This window comes from Hyperoodon ampullatus (assembly GCF_949752795.1).
Source record: "Hyperoodon ampullatus genome assembly, chromosome: 17".
Classification (NCBI taxonomy): domain Eukaryota; kingdom Metazoa; phylum Chordata; class Mammalia; order Artiodactyla; family Ziphiidae; genus Hyperoodon; species Hyperoodon ampullatus.
In genome coordinates, this window is record NC_136930.1 from 7,367,285 (window position 1) to 7,390,987 (window position 23,703).

Here is a 23,703-nt window from a genome sequence, read left to right on the forward strand (position 1 = left end):
AGTTTGTGTGGTTTTTGTTTCTCCCCTGCCCAGAGGAGTGACGCTCCTCTCGGCCCCTCTGCGTTTCCCTTCCTTCTATTAAAAGTACTGTGGGATGGGAGATTCTCAAGGTCGGGGGCGTGGCCTGATGACCTGCATACACTTTTTGGAAAACTAACACATGTTAAAACAACATTCAACTGTTGTCCAAACAATTAAGCTAGTTTTCCCAGGCCCTTGTGGAGAAACATCAAAAACAAAAAACAAACTTCAGAACTTTAACATCACTTCAATTCTATGCCCTGTGTGTGTGTGTGTGTGTGTGTGTGTGTGTCTGTCAGACAAACGTTATTTCACTGCGTGGTTTTTAAATGCAAGCCTGTTACTTGGCCTGGTGCTTTTTCTGAGAAGTAGAACTCACCTGTTACCCAACTGGCATGGTGGCCACAGAGCCGCACCCTTGGGCCAGCACCTCCTGAGCCTGGTGGCGCAGACACAGTGGGCGGCGGCGAGAGTGAGGAACGGCGGCCAGACGCCCTCTTCTCCTCCGCTGAGAGGGAGTCCGCGCCACTTAGAGCTTCTCAGACACTTAGGAAGGAGGTTTGCATTGCTGGAGCCTCACCGCTGGGCTGTTCTGGTCCAGCTGACCATAGAAACACCGCAGCATAGTGTGTCACATGTTACAGAGGCCATGGGACCCTTCCTGTGGCGCAGTTCCACCCTGAAGACTGGAAGGTGGTCAGTATTCAATATGTGATGGGAAGCTATTTAACATTAAATTTCACATGACCAGTTGGTTCAGTATTCTCATTATTTTGGACTCTAGTGATTCAAAATGCATTTATAATGTAGATGCTGTCACAGTGGCTCACGTTAATTTGTAGCTGTTAAAGATTCTGTGCATATGGCAGATCTATTCTAAGGACAAAATGTAAGCAGAAAACCAAAGGTTCAAAAATGCCTTCAGATGATTTTTAGACGAGATACTTCACAGTAATTAAAAATTTTTTTCAATTCTAAAATTTAATGATTCTTCTGAGGGACACACTAAGATAAGTTATTATATTTCAAAATTCATTTTATTTAACTTAGTAATTATCTTCACTGCATATATATTATAATGGAAATTGTACAAGTCAGAAGATTATATGATTATCCTAATATTCCTGTTTCATTCCTACATCTGAGCATAATTGAGTAAGCTGTTTCAGTGCATTTATATAAAATAGTATTTATTCATAGAGTCACATACTATCTTTTGAAACATTTGATAACCACTGCTTTGAGACTGGCGCGTGCTGTCTCTCTTGTTCTCGCTCACACTCTCACATCCCTGCCACAGAGGTGATGGATTAACTGTATCAGTATAATCCAGAGTGTGTTTTGAAGAGCACTTTTATTCAGGATATTCTTGGAAAAAGAATATCTTTTTCTTGTATGGCACACTGTGTCCTATTCCCCCTCAGAGTGTAGTAAGGGCTTGGAGAGTTTTACAGTAAAGAAAAATGCTTAACTTTGTTTAACCCAGAATTCTCAAAACTCCCGTGACCTGAGTCTTCTTTTCTTGGAACACGTCTTAAAATCCTAAACTTAGCAAATGTTGTTCTATACTTTCTGCCTTCTCAAGTCGTATGACCAACAAGCGTGATGTTGTTCATCTTTGTGTCCATAAAAGTATTCACTCAATATTTTTTTTCTAGAAATTGTCTTTAAAAATGAGCTGAATAAAACTAACTGATATATGAAAGGCTTGAACTTGAGGCCCTGACTCTGGTACCAAATTTAGTCAAGCAGAAAATATTCTAATCCTTTTTTTTTTTTTTTTGTTGGCGGTACGCGGGCCTCTCACTGCTGTGGCCTCTCCCGTTGCGGAGCACAGGCTCCGGACGCGCAGGCTCAGCGGCCACGGCTCACGGGCCCAGCCGCTCTGTGGCATGTGGGATCCTCCCGGACCAGGGCACGAACCCGTGTCCCCTGCATCGGCAGGTGGACTCCCAACCACTGCGCCACCAGGGAAGCCCAGAAAATATTCTAATCCTTGATTCTTTTCTTAAGATTATTTCTGTACGTATTATTTTGTATCAAAGTTAAACATTATTTCAGTTGACCATTCAAACTAACATCTGTTTATCTTGATCTCCTCCCCACAAAGCAGGTTTTAAAAGCTGCTTGTGATGCATTTTTGTGCCCTCTGTCCCCCCATCCTGGACGTGGTTTGTTGCTTGGGCTGGTCCCCTGAGGAAGGAGCCCCTGGCCAGCGTGTGTCTCCCCTTCCGTCCCAGCCTGGCTCCCTTCTTTCCAAGAGCCCCCCTTGGCATCAGCCTGGGTTTGCTGCTCTGTTCTCCCCCGGCAGGTACCAGGGCTGCTTGGTTTACTGTGACGCCCTCAACTGTCTGTTGGATGAATAAATGAATTGGGCACCAAGTATTACTGAGCGGTCTTCTTTTTATCAGTGTCATTGACAAGAAAAAGATGTGAAAATCTCAGTGGGACTGACTGAACATTCGCTAAATGATCTTTTGAACCCTGGTACACTCCTTTGGCTGGAGATGGAACTTCAGGGTTCATATTGGAATTCCTTTTGAGAAGAGTGCGGAGGGGTTGAGAACCTGTGGGATCCTGGAAAAGTAAATAGAAGTGAAGAAGGCCGGTAGTAGGAACGTGTCTCCAAAGTGATTTTTTAAAAAAAACCCCAAAACTGAATTGTACTTTTCAGTCTTAAATGACTACTTAATATTTGTATGTTTACAAGCCACTTCAATCCTAGTGGAGCGTGTTAAGCTTGTACTTGTCGTCACGTGGGTCGTAGCTGGCCTCCCGCTTCTCCCCCGGAATCGGCGTTTCTCTGAGCTCGCGAGGGCCTGTCTCCCTTCAGCCTCATTTGTGGGGCGGGGCGTGTCTCCTGGAAGTGCCATGTTCCTCTCATCCAGTTGGTAGTATCTTTTCCTTATTATAAAGTAGTGTTTTGATTTTAGATGTGTTCGTGTCACCCAGTAAGTAGAATGTTTGCCCAGAGACGTCCTTTATTACAGAATGGTGTGGGTTTGCAGGGATTGTCCATACTGGAGACATTGCACACTATTTGCTCATTCGTGGTGCTTGACCTTGGAAGCAGGTTGAGGCTGCAAGACTCTAATTAAGACAAAATGTGGTTAAATAAGATAGCCTTTAAAGTCAGAAAATGCTGGTTAATGTTGGAGGGAAAACAGTGGAGATGGATGAAAAGTGTCTTCTTACACATTGTTTTTATGTTGTTCTGACGAAGGCTCCTGAGCGTTTTGGGTCACGTTTGCTTAAAGGTAACGGAGGGGTTGGCCCCGCCTCCCCGGCCCCTCTCCTTTGGTTAAATTTACATCCTGTCTACTCTGCTGTTTTATATGAGGCCACTTGTTTATGTGTTTGTCTAATTTATATGTTACGAAAAGTGAAGTTAAGACTAAAAACAACTATCTTTAGTTTATGGTAATTTTTTGGACAACACGCACCTTGGATCGTTTTAATTTATTGTTCAGCTATCCGTCATTCTGTTTCAGTTTCAGAAGTCCACGCATAGTCCTTATATATTCCATAATGCTCCAAAAGGCATATGGAATTATGATAGCAAATATGTCAAGCAGGAAGTCCTAAAGGGTGTATTTAAAAATACCTTTGGTATCTAACATTCTCTACTTTTGCCCTAGTAAATGAGAGGTTTGAGGAATGCCCTATATGGTGATATCAGATGTTAATGGCATTGATTACCCGTCAGGCAGTGGGACTTGATGGGAAATGTCCGCTGTAAAATCGAATAGCATTAGAGAAGACTGTACCATGCGCGGGGCGTTCGGAGGGGAACGGCGGGGCCTGGGAGACTTTGTCAGGGTATTACTGTGAGCTCCAGGTTGTTTCCCCACATGATTAAGGCAGGCCATCTGTTCTTTGTTAAATGTTTACAAAAACAGCTTTTCTCTAAAAGATTTAAGGAGATGTGGGCCTGGTAAACACTATAATATTTCCGAGCACCTTTCCACCCTATTTCAAACAGTACCAAAACACAATTCTGCCGCATATCAAACACGACTACTATCTTTTTTGTATTTGGTCTTTACATTTTTTTCCTTCCTATGGAAGATTACATTTTTAAGGGATACTAATTTATGGCTTCATGTATTACTGAAAGGAGCATCCAAAATGATTTGTGTGCTCAAGTGCAGATAAATTTTCCATCGTCTGGTATCATGTGTTACACGCTTCTTCTGATTCACAAACGTGGACCAGGTATCTCTCATCAGAAGCTGGCATTTGGTTACCGGAGTTAATGCCATGCAGGTTAAAGAAAGGTACACATGCAGAAAAATGGCACAGATGAACTGGTTTGCAGGGCAGAAATAGAGACACAGATGTAGAGAACAAACGTATGGACACCAAGGGGGGAAAATGGCGGGGGTGGTGGGGGTGGTGCTGGGATGAATTAGGAGATTGGGATTGACATGTATACACTGATGTGTATAAAATAGATAACTAATGAGAACCTGCTGTATAAAAAAATAAATAAAATAAAATTCAAAAATTAAAAAAAAAGGGCTTCCCTGGTGGCGCAGTGGTTGAGAGTCCGCCTGCCGATGCAGGGGACACGGGTCCGTGCCCCGGTCCGGGAAGATCCCACATGCCGCGGAGCGGCTGGGTCCGTGAGCCATGGCCGCTGAGCCTGCGCGTCCGGAGCCTGTGCTCCGCAACGGGAGAGGCCACAGCAGTGAGAGGCCCGCGTACCGCAAAAAAAAAAAAAAAAAAATTAAAAAAAAAAAAAGAAAGGTACACATACCTGGAATTACTTCACCGTTCTAAGCTGTAAGCACTGTTTACTGGTAGACTTTCCTCTTTCCTTCCCTTTCCAGGAAATGTTTTTTCTTCCACCTCCTGAGAAATAGCTTGTCCCAAATAAGTTTGATCTCTGTGTCTCTTAGGAAAAGATTTGGCTTTTTCCTTTTTACTTACATTAGGAAATAATATGTAACAATTAATTCTACTTCAGCAACTTAGGTATAGTAAAACCGTTAAGTCAGATCCCATGAATTCTCAGCGAAGGCTAATTTGGAGAGCTCCTTGGTTGATATTTGTTAAGCGTGTTTGTGAGGGAAAACCCGGGGGCAGGTGAGTGGCTTTTCTCAGGACCTGGTCGGTCGTGTCACCCCCGGATGGACACTGCATCCATGTGCTCATATTCTCTCTCTTCTGCCCTGGCTTCTCTCTCCTCCTGTCTGTCCTTACTCTCCTTCAGCATCTTTCTCTCTCAGCTCTGACAAAGAAAGGGCAATGTGTATTTTAAGATTTTCTCATACCGTAGGATTTTGGAAGAGACTTTGGAAATCATCTAAACCAAACACTTCATTCTGCAGATGAAGAAGAAGTGAAATGATTTTCCCCAGATTATAAAGCTCATGGCAGGGCCCGGACTAGAATTTTCTCTCTCACCTCACAGTTCTGGCTCCTTCTCTTACACTAGTGCAGATGGAGAACTGAATGTAGGTTTCTTCAGTAACCATAGTAGGTTTTATTGGGAACAGGAAAACCAGTTTCTTTTCTGGAAGTGATTTCTTTTTTAAAATGTTTCTCTGGGTCACTGAGCACTCTGGAAATAAAGTGAAGCCTGCGGCACCTTTCCTAGGAGGATGCCCGCGTGTGAGGTTTTAGGAGCCGGACAGAGTCAGAAGAGCACTGGATTTAGGAAACCTAGATTCAGATGTCACCTCTGTCCACCATGGTGTGGCCTTGGGTAGCCACATGGCCTCCTCCATCATCAAAAAATCTAGAAACAATAAATGCTGGAGAGGGTGTGGAAAAAAGGGAACACTCTTGCACTGCTGGTGGGAATGTGAATTGGTACAGCCACTATGGAGAACGGTATGGAGGTTCCTTAAAAAACTACAAATAGAACTACCATATGACCCAGCAATCCCACTACTGGGCATATACCCTGAGAAAACCATAATTCAAAAAGAGTCATGTACCAAAATGTTCATAGCAGCCCTATTTACAATAGCCTGGAGATGGAAACAACCTAAGTGTCCACCATCGGATGAATGAATAAAGAAGATGTGGCACATATATACAATGGAATATTACTCAGCCATAAAAAGAAACGAAATTGAGCTATTTGTAATGAGGTGGATGGACCTAGAGTCTGTCATACAGAGTGAAGTATGTCAGAAAGAGAAAGACAAATACTGTATGCTGACACATACATATGGAATTTGAGGGAAAAAAATGTCATGAAGAACCTAGGGGTAAGACAGGAATAAAGACACAGACATAGAGAATGGACTTGAGGACACGGGAAGGGGGAAGGGTTAGCTGGGACGAAGTGAGAGAGTGGCATGGACATATATACACTACCAAATGTAAAACAGATAGCTAGTGGGAAGCAGCCACATAGCACAGGGAGATCAGCTCGGTGCTTTGTGACCGCCTGGAGGGGTGGGATAGGGAGGGTGGGAGGGAGGGAGACACAAGAGGGAAGAGATATGGGGACATATGTATATGTATAACTGATTAAATTTGTTAAAAAAAATTTTACTTCTTTTCTGAAAAATGGGGGTAAATTATCACATTTTGGTGTGAGTTCAGGTGCACACACTCCTGAAAGCACCTTGCTGAGTGTATAACATGAAGCAGATGCTCAGTAGAGGTGAGTTGTATTGGAATCTGATTTGTAGCCCTTTGTGGGTGGTGAGTAGCAACTCTGGGCGCCTCAGCAGACCTGGACCTGGGCTTTCCTGTGGCTCCTCTTCTGGGGATCATGTGTGAGGGGCACAGTTCTCAGTTCTGTCACTTGCATCCATAACTCCTTGGGTGCGTTCTTCATCTCAGCAAGTCTCTGTCTCTATGGAGCTCTCCGGGCTGGCATGGGGTTCAAATGGTGTCCGGGCATAAAGTGCTTACTTAGCACATGCCCAGCACATGGTAAGACTGTTTAGTACATGCTTGTGGCTGTTATTGCTGTTGCTGTTTATATTACAGTTACTATTTAGTGTCTGGAGAAGCATATGAAAAAGGCAGAAAATGGGTGACATTTGCAGATATAACATTTTCAAGTATTGCATTGAATTGTAAAGGCTCATGAGATGTCATAGTTTACAGTGGAGACAGATGGTCCCCTACCTCTGCCCTGATTTGTGTCATGACCACTCAGCATCCCATCCCAGGTGTTGGTATTCTCCACCATATTTAAGACCATTTCTGGGTATGGTCTTAGTGGATGCTGAAAGTCTCCTGCAAGGCATGTCAAATTGACTATGTGGGGGCGCTTTCTCTCTCTCCCTCTCTCTCTCTCTCTCTCTCTCTTGCTCTCTCGCTCTCTCGCTCTCTCGCTCTCTCGCTCTCTCGCTCTCTCGCTCTCTCAGTGAGATTTGGAAATGTAAAGCTTTCATAACTTAAGAAAAACATTGTCTGCGTTTTCTATCAGTATGAGAAATCTAACCAACCCAAAGTCATTAAGCTTGTATATGTGCTTTTAATTTGACATTTGAATGTCATTTAAATCAGAAATGACCTGTACTGTATAAGATTTATGTGTTTACACTCAGATTTCAAACTTTCATGGTATCTGATTCTTACAATGCTCAGTAGACTTGTTCTTTTTAAAAGTGACTTGATTATATATCTTTAATTGGAGTTCCTGTTCCTGCATGGGGAAAATTCCACTTGAATTCCATCTTTGTGTCTTAGCTTTTGCTGCTGTTTTGTCCTTCACCATTTCCTACCTAGGTGCTAAGAACATGGAAAGTGTCTTCAGCTGAATGAGAAATTTTCTTCCACCTGAACAGAAGTTTTTACTGTATTACTAGATTGCCCTCTTTATTTATTTAAAAGCTTTCCTGTTGAAGAAACCTATTTTTTTTTTCTGGATGAGAGAAAATGATAGGTTTCACAAATGCATAGTTGGTTAAGTTTGCTACCTTGAGTGTAGTGTAAGTTTCAGAAGCATCAGCCACTTAACTTTCAGTTCCTTTCTTCACTACAAAGAATGATAAACTAACTTCAATTCCTATTTGTGTCTCTTAGCATTCTCCATCGGAGCCCTTTCTAGAGAAACCAGTGCCGGATATGACTCAGGTTAGTGGACCGAGCGCTCAGCTAGTGAACAGTGATGATTACCTGCTGTCAGTAGAACAGCAGCCGCAGCAAAAGAAGAAGAAAAAGAAAAACAACCACATTGTTGCAGAGGATCCCAGTAAAAGTTTTGGTAAAGATGACTTCCCTGGTGGGGTTGATAGCCAAGAACTACACAGGAACTCACTGGATGGGTCCCAAGAAGAGAAAAAGAAAAAGAAAAGGCCGAAGGCAAAAAAAGATCCCAAGGAACCGAAAGAACCCAAGGAGAAAAAAGAGCCCAAGGAACCCAAGACCCCGAAAGCCCCTAAGATCCCCAAAGAGCCAAAGGAAAAGAAAGCAAAACCTGCGACGCCCAAACCCAAATCCAGCAAAAAGTCAAGGTAGGCTGTGGGCGGAAACAACCACCCCCAGACACAGTAGAGACACAAGCACAGCAGTCACAGCCTGTGGAATGGGGGTGGGGGCACGGGGTGGGCATGGGGCACTCGGACATCTGTCCTCATTGCTGAGCTGCTTTTTCTCATACCCAAACTGAAAAGTTAAGGTGTTCATGCATTCTAAGATTCAGGACTCAATGATTATGAACTGTTGATTCGGTTGGTAGATTCTTTAGAAACGTTACTGGATAAAAACTGTCTATTATTTTAAAATCCCTTTCTTGTATTTTTGTGAAAGTCTGTCATTTAACGAATAGAACCAAGTTAGCAGCACAATCATTTGTGAGCTTAGACCACCGACCTCATTCTCAGCGACGGTGCCCAACTGGGTAAGAAGGATTGTAGAAGCAAGGCGAGTCACTGTATTTCACTAGGCTTTTCCGTCCTGCTTCCCAGAAGTTGAAACGGGAGAATGAATTCTCGCCGCTTGGCAGGCGGAGTAAGCCTTCCAGGGGCAGCGTTGAAATCCTAGTGGGCAACATGGGAGAAATCAAATAGCAGTTACCCATTAGATATGCACTGGAGAATAGCATGGATTTTAGGTCCTAGGAAATAGCCGCCTCCACATCATACTTCCCCTCTGGTACTTCCCCACCAACTCTCTGACCCCCCAGGAGGCATATTTATTCAGTAAGAAAAGCTGAGAGGAGAAGACATTGAAGACTAATTTTTTTCATTTGTACCGAACATTTCTTACAACTGTTCTGAACCAGTTCCAAACATCTGAATCTGTTTTTCAGAATGTGGCTCATGTTAGAAAATATAGTTTCCAGATGGAAGTATGGTCAGACTTGGTTCCTCTGAACCTGTTTGCGGACGCAGGAGAAAACACGCTCCACCTCCTCCCGCCATGAGCGAATGCCCGCTTGTGCAGGGCGCATGGCGTTCCACCCCGAGATTGACATGCTCCACGCGGGCTTTGCGAGCTCGCTGGCCTGGCAGCCCTGGGCTTCTGAGCTTTCTTGTGTGTCAGGAGCAGGTACACAAAGAAGGGTGGTTTCTGTAACTAGAAAGATGCCGCAAAGTGAGAGGACAAACTTGGATTTTCAACTTCCTGCTAAAAATATCTAAACAACCCAATACATTATTCTGTAGTGTTTTGAATCATAGACATTAAAAAAACTTTTGTCACCAGTGCTTTTTATGGTACCCAAATAACTGAATTACAGTTGGCCCTCCACAAAGGACTTGAGCATCTGCAGATTTGGGTATCCGCCGGGGTCCTAGAACCGATTCCTTGCAGGTACTGAGGGACCACCGTATATTCAATAACTCAGTCTTATAGGTAACTTAATATTTGCATTCACTTACAGTGTCCTTTGATGCCTCAGTGTGTGGTCTCTTAATTGAAAGCCATTATGTTTTTCTCCCATTATGAGCACTCCTCTAACCTCAGAATTTATTATAAATTCTATTTTCATTTACTTAAGCAATATTTTATTAAAGACTTACTGTTTGTAGGTACTGTGTTAAGTCTTAGGGATGTGAGCCCAGAGGACGGTTAGACTTTCAGTCTGATTTATGAGGGGGTTTTAAAAAATACATAGTTGCATAAGTCCGAGTATTGCGCTTTTGGTAGGAGGAAGCATGTGCTTTATTTCTCCTAAGGAGAAAGAAATCAAAGCAAAATCTTAAAAGAATGTATTTTTTTAAACAAACTTACAATGTAAGAGTGTGTGTTCTGGGCTTCCCTGGTGGCGCAGTGGTTGAGAGTCCGCCTGCCGATGCAGGGGACACGGGTTCGTGCCCCGGTCCGGGAAGATCCCATGTGCTGCGGAGCGTCTGGGCCCGTGAGCCATGGCCGCTGAGCCTGCGCGTCCGGAGCCTGTGCTCCGCAACGGGAGAGGCCACAGTGGTGAGAGGCCCGCGTAACGCAAAAAAAAAAAAAAAAAAAAAAAAAAAAAAAGAGTGTGTGTTCTGAAGAAGTTTTCTGGAACTCAGATCATATATCACCAAAACTAACTGTAGCCTCAAAATACATCTGTCTTAAGTTTTTATCTTAATTTTTTGAATTTATTACCAAATGGTAAAAATTGATTAAAAAACCCCCACTGTATCTTGGATACTTATCATAAATTTCCAAATATATTCTTTCAAGCTCTCAGTCTACCTCAGACTGACCCTATCTTTATTTTTTTCTTTGCTTTTTTTATAAATTTATTTATTTATTTATTTATGGCTGCGTTGGGTCTTCGTTGCTGCACGTGGGCTTTCTCTAGTTGCGGCAAGCAGGGGCTACTCTTCGTCGTGGTGCATGGGCTTCTCATTGCGGTGGCTTCTCTTGCTGCAGAGCATGGGCTCTAGGCGCACAGGCTTCAGTAGTTGTGGCACACGGGCTTCAGTAGTTGTGGCTCATGGGCTCTGGAGCACAGGCTCAGTAATTGTGGCAAATGGGCTCAGTTGCTCCGCGGCATGTGGGATCTTCCTGGACCGGGGCTCGAACCCGTGTCCCCTGCGTTGGCAGGCGGATTCCCAACCACCGTGCCACGAGGGAAGCCCTGACCCTATCTTTAAAAACGTACTTTAGCACACCCTTACATCCTGTAGGATATGTTGGGACAGATACTAAATTGCCCTGTTTAACAATGGAACTTACTGAATTTTCCTAATGACCATAAACAGGTGTTAGGAACTTGGGGCATCAAGTCCAGTCGTTCCTGGGCCCCCCGCCTCCTTGGTGCAGGTGCAGACTCTGCCTTTACCCGGTAGGAGACCCTTTAGTGCAGGCCCATCTGTGCCCTCAGCTGCCCAGCCTGAGGTGTGAGTCTCTGTGCAGGGTGAGCAGCTGACGTGGCTGAGTCTGAGTGATAGCTTTGCGCTGGAGTCACACACTTTTGGCAGGAGGAAGGCGCGTGATTATCTTCTCCTAAGGAGGAAGTCTAGTACTTTTTTTCTCTTTATTTTTGCTTTTGACTAGTAGTCTCAGTTGATGGCTGCTGTAGGTGACAGTCGTTTTTCCCCGAGTGGTGTGAAAGTAATTGAGGGGCGCCCTTCTTTAGAGCTTAGAGAAGTGCAAGTGGGAAGGGGGTGCATCCAGGAGGGCCGCTGAGAGCATTTGCGGCACCTCTGCTGGCCCTGGCGACTTGACCTCGGAGGGCCACTTGCTGATTTAGGATGAAGTGTGGTGAGGATAACGCCTGAGAGGTTTTCCTGTCGTGGATGTTCAGATGGGGGTGGCTGTCCAAGAATCTGGTAACTGAATAGAGATTGTCATTGAATTAACCAGCCAACCCATTACTGTGTTGAGCTACAGTGTTTCAGGTGGTCAGGGGAATGGAGTATCTCAAGTTGTGGTCTTGTTGTTCCTCTAAGTCTAGGAAGGAAAAAACATCCCTGAAGCAAGGATAAGTAGATTGCACACAGCTACATGTAAGTTCTGAATAGCATAGCAGAATAATTATGTAAATTGAATACGCAGTGATGAAGGTAATAGGAGGTTTGGGTTATGTCAGTGCTGGGGCTGAATTGCCAGAGCAGGTTGCTTTAGGCGCTGGAATACTGCAGTGGCAATTTTGTTTTGCAGAACGTTATGTGATACCAGTTATTTCCATCCTTGAATAAGTTAACTTGATGAATTTGTTTATACAGAAAATAATTCTCCTACAGAGGGCTGAAACAGAGGGGATAAACAGAAATGGAAGGAAACATTTACTGTAGAACTACTCACATCTTTCTTGTTTGGCCCTCTATGCCTTATCACTGGTGAGATTCTCCGAACAAACGTGCTGCCCTTTGAGCGGCTGGTGACGGCAGTGACCCGCTGGGGGTCTACATTATGTCCACACAGGAGAGAGCTGGTTTTGTGTCATTCACATACTCACAGTCATAGATGACATGAGAAAGGTGGCTGTCATTAGTGGGGCTGATTTTCTTTATGCGCCTTCACGGTGTCCTTCTCACTACCTGTCATCCCTGAAAGCCACTGAGGCTTGAATTTGTGGCCATTCCCAGCAAAGTGGCCCTTTTGGCAACCAAGATATAATTGGGTCTGTCTTGCCTATGCAGGAGAACCTAAAAGAATCTGCCCAGAAGCTGTTATATAGAATGGTAGTGAAACAGAAAAAGGTGTCGGCATTTCAGAAAGCGACATTTATTTATTTGTTTGTTTGTTTGTTTATTTTTGGCTGCCTTGGGTCTTAGTTGCTGCGCGCGGGCTTTCTCTAGTTATGGCAAGCAGGGGCTACTCTTCGTTGCGGTGCGCAGGCTTCTCATTGTGGTGGCTTCTCTTGTTGCGGAGCACGGGCTCTAGGCTCACAGGCTTCAGTAGTTGCAGTGCATGGGCTCAGTAGTTGTGGCTCGTGGGCTTCCATAGTTGTGGCACGTGGGCTCTAGAGTGCAGGCTCAGTAGTTGTGGCACGTGGGCTCAGTAGCTGTGGCTCGCAGGCTCTAGAGCATAGGCTCAGTAGTTGTGGCGCATGGGTTTAGCTGCTCCACGGCATGTGGGATCTTCCTGGACCAGGGCTCGAACCCGTGTCCCTTGCATTGGCAGGCGGATTCTTAACCACTGCACCACCAGGGAAGTCCCCAAAAAGAGACATTTAAAATCTTGGTGAAGGAAATGGACCACATGCCTCTTTTCTAATTAGGACCATATCTTTTTTTCCCCTCTTCCCATTTTACATTAAATATATATTTTTCTACCTGTCTAGTGCTTTCCCCAGGTGTCTTTATAGCTTTTAAATATTGACGGTTAATATTGAAAATAAAGGCTAAGACATTTGTGGCCTGGAGAGGATGCCATTTTGCATATGGAAGGATTCACGGGGCTGAAATATGAGGATTTGTGGTCTTCTCTTCAATGCGTTTTCTGTTGTGTATGCTTGGACCTTGTGAAATGAGAGAGAATTTGGAGGAAGTGCTTCCTTTGAATGACTCTTGGAGGATTTAGTGGTCCATTTAGCTATATAAAGATTCTTTGAATGTACATAAAGAAGGGAACTTAGCCAAAGGTTGTGACTTGACTACTGAAGCTTCATTTCAATGCAGCCATGGAGATGTGCGTCTAATGCAGGTTCTAGGGACTCATCTGGTCCTTGGCCCCTCCTCCACCCCCGGTATTAAAGTTAAGAGGAAGCTAAAATGCTACTTCTCAATGAAGAGTGAAGATATATATTTTTTAAACTGTGAAAAGTAAACTTACCACTCTTACTTCAAAAGACATATAAAGTACCCAAAACATGTTAAGTGTATTTTTTGCATTCCACACTGTCATTAATATTTATGTTGCTACTTTCTTCTGAGGAACTTAGTTAACTCTTCAGATATTGTTTTCTCAATTATGATCTAAAAGGGTAGCAGCATTTACCTGAGAAATATTTTTATTCAGCCAGCAAGCCCAATAGTGGTGTATTTTGAGTAACGAATACATATTTTCTCATGTGCTCTTATATATGTAAAATTTCTCGGACACAAAAGCAAACCGTTAAACTTGTTTTGCTGATAAGTACAGAAAACCTAGATAGTCAGATATCTCCCCATCAGGTGATAAAGTAAATTAAACCAGCAGCTTTTCTTCTTCTATTTTCTTGTTCTTTCTTTTATTCACGTGCCGTGACTTAGCTTTGACCCAAGACATTGGATAGTTGAACAGACTGAATTAGGTATTTTGGATACTGTACCAGCAGAAGAGAGTGCAGGTTTCTCTGGCACGTGGTTACAAAGGACTTTTGAGCCCTTTAGGTGTTGGCAAGGAACAAGGAAGAAGTGTCTTGAGCATCACGCGTCTGCCCACTGGCCTGCCCTGTCTGCTCCTGGTCGTTACGTCCAAGCTCCGGGCCAGGGGTGCAGCCAGGTGCCCCCTTCCCCTTCTGAAGGCTGCCTTCTCTTTGACAAAGGCGCTGGGCCGTGAGGTCTTCTTAATCCCCGTGGGGATTCCTTTCCTTCGAGAAAGGAACGATAACCATCTCAGAGACTTCCTTGTACATGTAAAAGGCCAGTGACAGGCCACTTATGACCCTTCCGCTATCTGATTTGTCTTAAATCAGGATGAGCAGGGGGGTGCTGTCAGCCGCTTTGAGTTCAGACCCTGCCGCCTCTGATAGCCCGTGATTCCCTTGACACTCACTGTGGGGGACGGAGGCCCAACATCACTGACCCTTAACAGCAAGTTCTGCTGACTCATGTCTGGGCCGGATGCAGGAATGGGCCACAATGGGCCTGGCGGGAATTTGTTCCTGCCCGTCCAGTGAGCTGCAGTGGACTTCAGAGCGGTGGCCTGCTGGCCTTGTGGTTGTGTGGGAGAGGCGAGGTAGGTCCCACTGCACCCATCGCAGGAGAGGTGAGAGGTGAGGCGGCCCTGGGCAGCAGGAGGGTGTTAAAGGGGCATTTTTCTGGAGACGCCTTCCTTTGAAGTCTTCCTAAGTGGAATTTTAGGGTGTCGCGTGTATTGCCGTAGGAGATGTGTTGGGGATGTCAGAGTCGGAAGATAAAGAGCAGAAGGCATCACAAGCTGAGTTTTTAAATTATCATTAAAAAAGTCTATGGAGGGCTTCCCTGGTGGCGCAGTGGTTGAGAGTCCGCCTGCTGATGCAGGGGACACGGGTTCGTGCCCCGGTACGGGAAGATCCCACATGTCGTGGAGCGGCTAGGCCCGTGAGCCATGGCCGCTGAGCCTGCGCGTCCGGAGCCTGTGCTCCGCAACGGGAGAGGCCACAACAGTGAGAGGCCCGCATACCGCAAAAAAAAAAAAAAGTCTATGGATATGAATATGTTTTGAAAAGTATGAAGTTCTGTGCAGAGGCGAAACGTGTCACGTGGTACATAAAGATCTTTTTGCTAGTTGTCTTCTGCCCAGACAGAGCCCCCTGTGGGGTGTTGGATGCAAAGCCGCTGTGAGAGCGTCAGTCCCGTGAGAGGCCGGCCTTTGCTTCAGCCACCTTTCCATGGAAGTCCGTGTGACTGAGCTCTAAAATGTTTAACAGGGAGCTGGAGAGTTCGAATTAAGAAAAAAGACACTGTGGGACTTCCCTGGCGGTCCAGCGGTTAAGGCTCCGTGCTTCCACTGCAGGGGGCGCGGGTTCGATCCCTAGTCGGGGAACTAAGATCCCACAAGCCCCGAATGCTGTGGCGAAAAAAAGAAAAAAGACACTGTTCTCTCTCTCTCTCTCTCTCTCTCTCTCTCTTAATTTTAGAAAGGCAACACCCTTGAACTTCCATTAGATTACTAATTTTATGTGTAGCCTGATCCCTGTAGGAATAACGTAACTTCATGCTTCTTCTGTTGGGGTAGGTGGTGAGGTTTTCTCCTCGTAGGCCTTGCCATTTGCTCTGCCTAATTCTCCACCTACATACCTCATACCTCACCTGATTAAACGGAGGGTGGGCTGCATGTCTCACCGGTTGTCATAGCCACCTTGGTGGATCAGAGAAGATACTTATGAATCCAGGAAGTGGGATTCTGGCTGCCAACGCTGCCCTCACTGTCCCCGTCCTGGGTCGTGGGAACGCTGGGCGTGAATAAGGCTAGCATCTTAGGACTTGGCACAGATAGCCAAGTATTGGCCCTTGGAAGAATATCCCGTAGTAGAAGGGCACTGAAAGGCACGCTTTCTGCACAGGTCGTGTGATGTCTGATTTGCCCGATCCTTTCTGCCGTGTTGCAGTGCCAGGCGGTGCTACAGAGCTGGGGGGCTAATGTTGATGTTTGTTGAGCTTCTGGGATCGGGTAACACATCAGCTCACCCACCAGACTTTGCTTCCATCTTACTTCTGGCGGATCTTAATTCAGTCCATAAAACTCAATAACCTTTAGATTTTCAATGATAATTCGTGACTTTGTGATTTTTTTTTTTCCATCTACAATATATTCAACATTAAAAATGGGTTTAGCTCTTTCAGGAGAACTTTCTACTGTACTTTCTCTTTCATTTTTTAAAAACATTCTTCTTTATAAAATGGTCAACTGGAGCTTTCCTCAGGACAGGGTTCTGATGTTATTGGAAGGCCACCCAGGGATGAGCCGGAGTAACAGAGGTGTTCACCAGGGAAGGTTTCCAAGGCCTGGAGGGTCCCCCAAAAGGCCAGGCCAGTGCTGGACCCACAGTACATCTCCACGAAGAGGTGAGACCTTCAGGCCGGCCCCAGGACGGAGACAGGGGCTCTGGAGCCGGGCAGGTTCTGGCCCAGTCCTGGGACGGCTGCTTCCTGGGCTGAGCGTGTAACCTCTTTGACCCTGTTTCCTTATCCTTGCACAATTTGATTGTAAGATGTGAAGGCGAGGCCTGTTGAGTTTGAAATACACATTTTAAATGAAAGCAAGTTGGGTTTCTGTATCTTTCCTAACTTTCTTTGCTATTCCCTTCCTAGAAATTTAGCACAATTAATGTACTTCAGGAGTACTTGATCGTGTAAGAGCTACTTAAGGTAACAATTTAAATTATTTGGAGCTACTTAAGGTAACAATTTAAATTATTTGTCTTCGAGGCAGAGAACTTGAAAACTCTATTGATAATTTGTCATTGCAATTTGTTGTTCAGAAGTAAAATAGAACCCCCTCCCCTAACCCTCTCTCTCTTCCACTTCTCAGCTTTCCTTCTTTCTCTTTCTCAAGCAGAAGCGTAGGGTGAAGAATTTGTGGGTGGCATTTAGGAGTCGGGGGCCGGCTCAGCACCCGAGGGCTGACTGCCTGGGCGGACGGGGGCTCCTGTCCCCCGATCCTGCCCAGATGCTCTCTGCCCCGCGTTGCCTTGTAGGGAGTCTCAAGCATTCGGACCGTCTGCTGACCGCTGCTGGGCCCTTGGCCTAGGGAGCTCCAAGGGCCTTCGTGTGAAGGTGTTGACTTCTGCGTCTCTTGTCTGTCGTGCAGAATTTGTCTTGACTCTTATTTCATTAGTTTATTCTGTCACCTGCATTTTATCACATCCCAGTTTAGCTGTTAAATAAAATTTTAGTCTTAGGACTTTAACATTTTTATTTTATTTTGTTGGGTTATTCTACTTCCTGATGTATCACATTTTATATTGCCTTCATTGATCCTTTTAAACTTTTAGTACTTTATCTTGTCGCTTTTTTAGTTTGCCTCTTTATCTTTTAATTTTCTGTTTCATTGTTGAAAAACTTAGAGGAAAATCTGAAGTTGAGAGGCCAGACGCTTTTCTCCTACGACCCTAGCGGCTCATGTATTTTATCATACATGATCTTTCTGAATCACGACAAGCCATACACTTCCTGTGCCACAAACATCACTCACTTCTCCTCCATGACATTCAGTTTTTTATTAAAAGGCCTTTATGTATGTAAAATATAAGGATATGTTTCAGTACTCTCTGCTCTCCTAAAAGATGGTAGTGTGACACTTTGGCTTGATTTCCTGAAAACGGACCTGTTTGATCTTCACGAGCCTCCAGGTTGATTTTCCCCGATGTGAGGGGGCCCATCACTGCCGTGTCCTGTCTCGAGGGTCTGTGTGCTGGAGAATCCTCGCTGTCCTGCTCGGCCCAACCCCGCCACTGTCCACACAGCTTCACCCGCCGACTCCATTCCTCTCGTTATGTCTGGCTCCATGATACGGTTCCTTTTCAAACTGTCTTTCCTTCGAGGACTTAGACCCTTAGGCTGATGCTTATCCATGTTTCCCTGCACTCTGTAATAAACCAGAGCAGCTAGCTGGCTTTCCAGTAAGTTCTAGCCCTTTGCATCAAGTCGTGTTTAAAAAACCTGTACTCGTTCCTCACCGCAAAGACTTCATTATTTACATGCTCTATCTTAGCTTGGATTTATGTGTCCAGCCCCACTTCAGGTACTGTCACTGGGCCCATCGTTGGGGCCTCTTACAGCCATACACTGAATGTGTCCTTCCAGAGGGCTGACTCCCCCCGTGTGGACCCCTCCTCTCTGAACCCAGCACTTGTTTCTTGGAGTTCTCATCAGGGTGGTGTAGGTTATGATCACATGGGGTTGGGGGAGGCAACCACAGAACTTTAGAGCCTGGTCTGGCAGGGTGACCTAAGTGTCCCTTAGCCATGGACCCTGAGAATGTCCCGCTGCCCGCCACTGGGACCTCCCTCTCATGGTGAAATGGGACATGTAAGTAAAGCTGGTGGAGGGACGGTGGCCCTACAAACTGCCAGCAGCATCCCCAGAAAGATATAACCCTTTCCAAGGGTACAAGGGCCTGCCTAGCTTCACGAGGGGGCGGCCCTGCATCTTGGCCTCACCAGTAATGGTGGGCGATAAGGGTCAGGAAATGAAAGAACTCTGTGAGTCCGGAGGGGAGGTATACAGGTGTACGGGGTTTGAAAACTCGCTAGGTTTCACTCTACTTTGGTAGTAGCTTAGCCCCATTTTACTGAGCTTCATAAAGATAGAATCTACGTGGGGTTTTCGTAAATGTAAATGAGTTAACGAGAAGAGCGCTTTAGCTGCAGGTAGTCAGGGCTGTGTGTGTGTTTGTTGATTTCACAGTTACTTGTACTGTTTAATTGGTCAGCTAAAGTTTATAAGTAGCCCACCTGACCAGGTACAAGGAATACAGAGATAAATAAGACACATTTCCTTCTTGAGCTAACAGGATAGTAGGAGAAAGACATATACACACACACACCCCCGGTGCTTTGGTTTTACTGCATTGCAGTAATGTTACCACCCAGTACTGTGTGTTTTAAACATCCCTTGTGTGGGGTACATCGCGTGGCATGTGGAGAGTGTGAGATCTTACTAATCCAGACTTTGGTGGCCAGAAAATGGTTCTCGGACTGAGTGATGTCCAGCTGAGCCTTGCAGATGAGTGCGCGAGGGCCAGTGGAAGGAGCGGAGACGTGCGTCCGCTTCTGGGAGCGGTCCTGTGCATCTGCGGGGTGGAGGGTGGAGAGCTTGGGGTGTGGGAAAAGTAGAAAAATAAAGTTCATGTTGCCGATTATACAGACTGCGCACTGAGAATCTCAGACGTCAGTACACGTGGGGCTGGGGCTTTGGGCAGGATGATTCGGTTGGGTCTGTGTGTGAGCGGGCCGCTCTGCTGGTGCCTGGAGCTGGGTTCGCGGGGCATGTTCGGGCGGCAGGACTGAGCCGCAGAGCTCGGGAACGCGGCGGGCAGGGCCGGTCCAGGGGACGCGTGGAGGCAGCCCCGGGGCTTCTCCGGGCCAAGGCCAGTCAGGGCTGGACCCCGCACAGCTGGCTCTTCTGGCCGTCCTCGCTGGCGGGGCGTCGGGCCGGGGCCAGCCCTGCAGCTGTTTGCGGCGCCTTGAGGCTCTGGATTCGCGCCAAGCAGCCCGTGGCCTCGTCCCGGACCTTGTAGTGTCGGGTTGAGGGGTGGTCCTTGTAAGTACCGCTTCCTTGTCCCCAACCGGAAGAGCTGCCCTCTTCGTGCGTTCGGGCTTCCCAGATTATAGCTGGGGAGAGGAATGTGTGTACGGCCGTGTTTTGGCTCTGACATTACGAAAGACCAGCCTTGAACCTTACAGGTTTGGGTCGCGGCTGTGGCCGTCGGATACCTGTCCTTTCGCCAGCAGTCTGATGGCGGGTGGCCCTGCCCCTGGCTGGTGATGGGGACGAGGCGGGGAGGCCGTTGTGACAGTCGGGGTGGGACTTGATGCGCGTCTGAACCAAAGCAGGGGCCAGGGGTATAGAGGCAAGTGGCCTCTGGGCTGGTGTTGAGACTGTTGGTAAAGGATGTCCCTTCTCTTCACGTGGCCCAGGTGACGTGGTCACGACGCAGAGGGCCCCGTCCCTAAGTCTCCGCAGTCGATTCCGCCCGTGGTCTGAGCCGCAGTTAGAGAACAGCTCCCAGTCGAGTGTGCCAGGTGCTTGGAAAGGTCGAATCTTGGAGCAAGACGTAATTACTAACCTCATTTTATGGATGAGAAAACTGAGACTCAGGGAAATGAGGTGACGTATCCAGAGTCACAGACAGACAGGTTATAAATGACAGAGTTGGCATTGAACTGAGGGCTGTCTGAAATCAGTGCTCCTCGTTGGCTTTAAAAAAAAAAAAATGCTGGCTTTAGCTCTTTTGGGGCAAAGCAGTTTTAATGTAACAGTTGAAAATCCAAACGAGCTTATTGCAAAATAGTGGCAAAGGCAATCTGATGTAAATAACTTTATCGTGTCTTTGATTGTAATGTCTTGGGGTGAACATTGAAGGCTTTGTAGCTTTTTTGACTGCTTGGTGTGTTTTTGATTTGTACGTTGATGTCATGAGAAGATGTTAGCAAGGAAATGCTTAGATGTCTCGGAGCAGCATGAATAGCTCAAGGTCCACTGAGTTTAGAAATCCTCCAGTCATCAGAGCTGGGGTGGCTGCTTCCCTTGGCTACAGGCGTTTTGTCCGCGCATTTGGAGAGGTCCTGTCTGACTTTGCACGTTCTTGGAGGTTCCACAGAGTGCATCCTTGGGAAGGGCAGATGGAACGTCATTAGCACTTCTCTCCTCCAGCAGATTGACGTCTCCTCAGACCCGGGCTCTGGCGGGCTCCGAGGCAGTAAGCCTTTTTCTCCCGTAGGACAGTTTACCCCTGGTGCAGGAACCCCACTAAATCAAATTGTGTCCTTCACTGTGGTGTGGAGAGGGCACTGGGGAAGGACCTGCTGCCAGCCCTCTTTACCTGGCAGTGGTTCAACTCCGTGACAGGCCTACCTCTGATTTAAACAAATTTGAGAAATATGTAAAGTTTTGGAAGCAGTTTTGCACTGATTTGATAAAAGAAACCACAAAACACTGCAGCGCAGGTGTTGAGAATGTTTGAAAGCTGATTGAGGGAAGCAGATGGCTTTAGTCAGTGGCATCCAGCCAAAAGAGCAGGTGCTGGTCATGTGACCGCTGGTTACCAGGGTAATCTGATTGCTCTTGGCGTGCAGATGAAAGGAAAGGGGCCCAGCGTTCAGCTGTAGTATTGTATAATTTGTGGCAGTTAGAGCGGAAATAAATGCTGGAAATGGAGCCTCATAGTAGGGGAGACTTCTGTCCATGTGTAGCGTAAACACTAGGACAGTTGGATGAGGAACTGTTGTATGGATTTTTTTTTTTAATTTAAAAAATATTATGCTCTCTGTGGATCTTTCGGGGGCTTAAAGTTTTTAGGACACTCCTTTTTTTTTTTTTTTTGTAAATTAAAAAGAACTCTTTAAACCTAACTGCTGCTTGCTATAATCTGAATTGTCGTAAGTTTTTTCCTTATGTGGCCATTTACTAGGCTCAAATATTAACAGAACAAAATAAAAACAAACTCTGAGTATTTGAAAATGACTAGTTTATGATTATCAAATATTGTATTTATTCATTACAAAAATGCCTTTTAGGTGTGTAATTATACTAAATACTTTTGAAACATTTTACATGACGTGCTTTACTTAAATAAAAGCATATTGGTATCTTGGCCTCTTTTCCTTTTGTAGTTGTTGGGATTGAAAAAAAGTGCTGTTTAATGCATTCTGACAGCATACTTTTCTAGGAATTTACAAACTTAAACTTTTCAAAGCTTTTCGAAATGTATCTTTTGTTTTCAAAATTTATTAGAATTTTAGGCTTTCTTGAAATAGTAAAAATAATTATTACTGAGGTTGGATTATTTGAAATGTTGGATAGTAAATGGTAATAATCAATATTAAAAAACCCTTGGGGCTGGGTTTTGGAAATTGGTATGGAAGGCAGCACCAAGTGTGCATTCTAAAAGAATGGCAAATAAAGGTTCTAAAGGTGATAGTAAACTTAAATTTAAAAAATTGTTTTCTTACAGTTCATTCTTGTCTTTTGACTTATGTAACATTCAAATCCTATTAACATTTGATGGAAACATACTATGGAACACGCACTTGAATTGTCGGGGACACTTTGGTATATTTTTGTATTTTGGAGACCCAGCTTTTGAAAAAAAGGCCATCGTGACTACCTAAAAAAAAAAAAAGTCTAGACCAAAATAAAGCTGATTTTTACTTAAGAATACAGCGTTAAATAAATTTATGTAGAAGAGGAATTGCTGTATATCTTGTTATGTTTTAAAAGGTTATAAATTGAATAAAAATGTATCTGAATGTTATAAAAGAGGACACCTAGTAGTACTGGTCAAGAAAAGGACTTAAACAGGAGTATTTAAAACTATCTGCAAGAGACACAGAAGAAATGATCATTATGTTCTAGTTTTCCTTGACAGTTTTAAAAAACATCTTCTGGTACCTTAAAAAGTTGATAGCAAAATGATTTCTTAATCCAGTTTTTCATTATGGCTTGGTGTATTGCCAGGGATCATGCATTGTCTAGATGAACAAATGTATTCTGTGTGGTATCAGGAGTTTTTGCATGCAGTTTCTTTTTCATTAGGTCAGATATTTGCTGAAGGTCATCGATATGGGGTTTTGCTGTAAAAACTTAATTGAGAGTACTGTTTAACTCTCGATGGCCCACGTGCATTGATTTATCAATTGTTATAGATACTTTAGGGATATTGATGTGGGAAATATAAGGCATGGGGCGTACGAAAAACCTTGTTAAAAAGTGAACACTAAGTGATCCACTTTGAATTCTAGTAATAAGAAACCTGATTCAGAAGCAAGTGCTTTGAAGAAAAAGGCCAACAAGGGAAAAACAGAAGGTTCTGAGAATTCAGACTTAGACAAAACACCCCCATCATCTCCTCCTCCTGAAGAAGACGAGGACCCAGGTGTTCAGGTAATACCATCATTCTGATCCTGAGCTGTGGTTGTTTAGCGTGGGTAACTTTAGCTGCACATCGAGTGCACTGGACCTCCCTGTCTTTGTTATAGAGCTGCTGTAGAGATGGCTTTATTGTCATCTGGAACGTTATATCCATAGTGATGAGAGCTGGGGGGCCAACCCAGAATTAAACTCCTGACTTCTTGGTTTTGCCATCTTTGACTCTGTGATAAATAAAACGGAGACTCTTCATTTATTTCTGTACATGTATCTTTTGATGTTTATATATATGTTAGTGTTAACATAGTCTTAATATGTTGGTTCCTTTAAAGCTTCACCCACACTTCTAATTTTCTGCTAAGTTTGGTTCCCTGTCAGTTCTTTTATTTTGCAGAACAAAAAATCACAGTGTAATCTGTAGCTCGTCTTCAGGTTTCTGACATCTGACGGTCAGAGTATTTGTGTAATACTAAAGTTTCTGAACAAGTTAGTGACTTTCTGGACAGCAGCACTGCACAATTTTCCAGTGTTAGAGTCTCCTGACTTTTGGAGACTTTTATAGGAATCAGTCAAAAAAAACTGGCCCTGAAATAAACATCAGGAATTTAGGTTC

At 44.9% G+C, this 23,703-nt stretch overlaps 1 protein-coding gene across 2 annotated transcripts in view; it reads left to right on the forward strand.

Annotated features, from left to right (window-relative positions):
• Positions 1-23,703, forward strand: part of CHD7 (chromodomain helicase DNA binding protein 7) — a 121,599-nt gene that overhangs the window by 31,372 nt on the left and 66,524 nt on the right. For both annotated transcript variants that reach the window (XM_079722225.1, XM_079722226.1), the window contains exons 2-3: positions 8,020-8,450; positions 22,964-23,105. In XM_079722225.1, the coding sequence (XP_079578351.1) occupies positions 8,020-8,450; positions 22,964-23,105 (573 nt within the window). The remainder of the gene's footprint in view (positions 1-8,019; positions 8,451-22,963; positions 23,106-23,703) is intronic.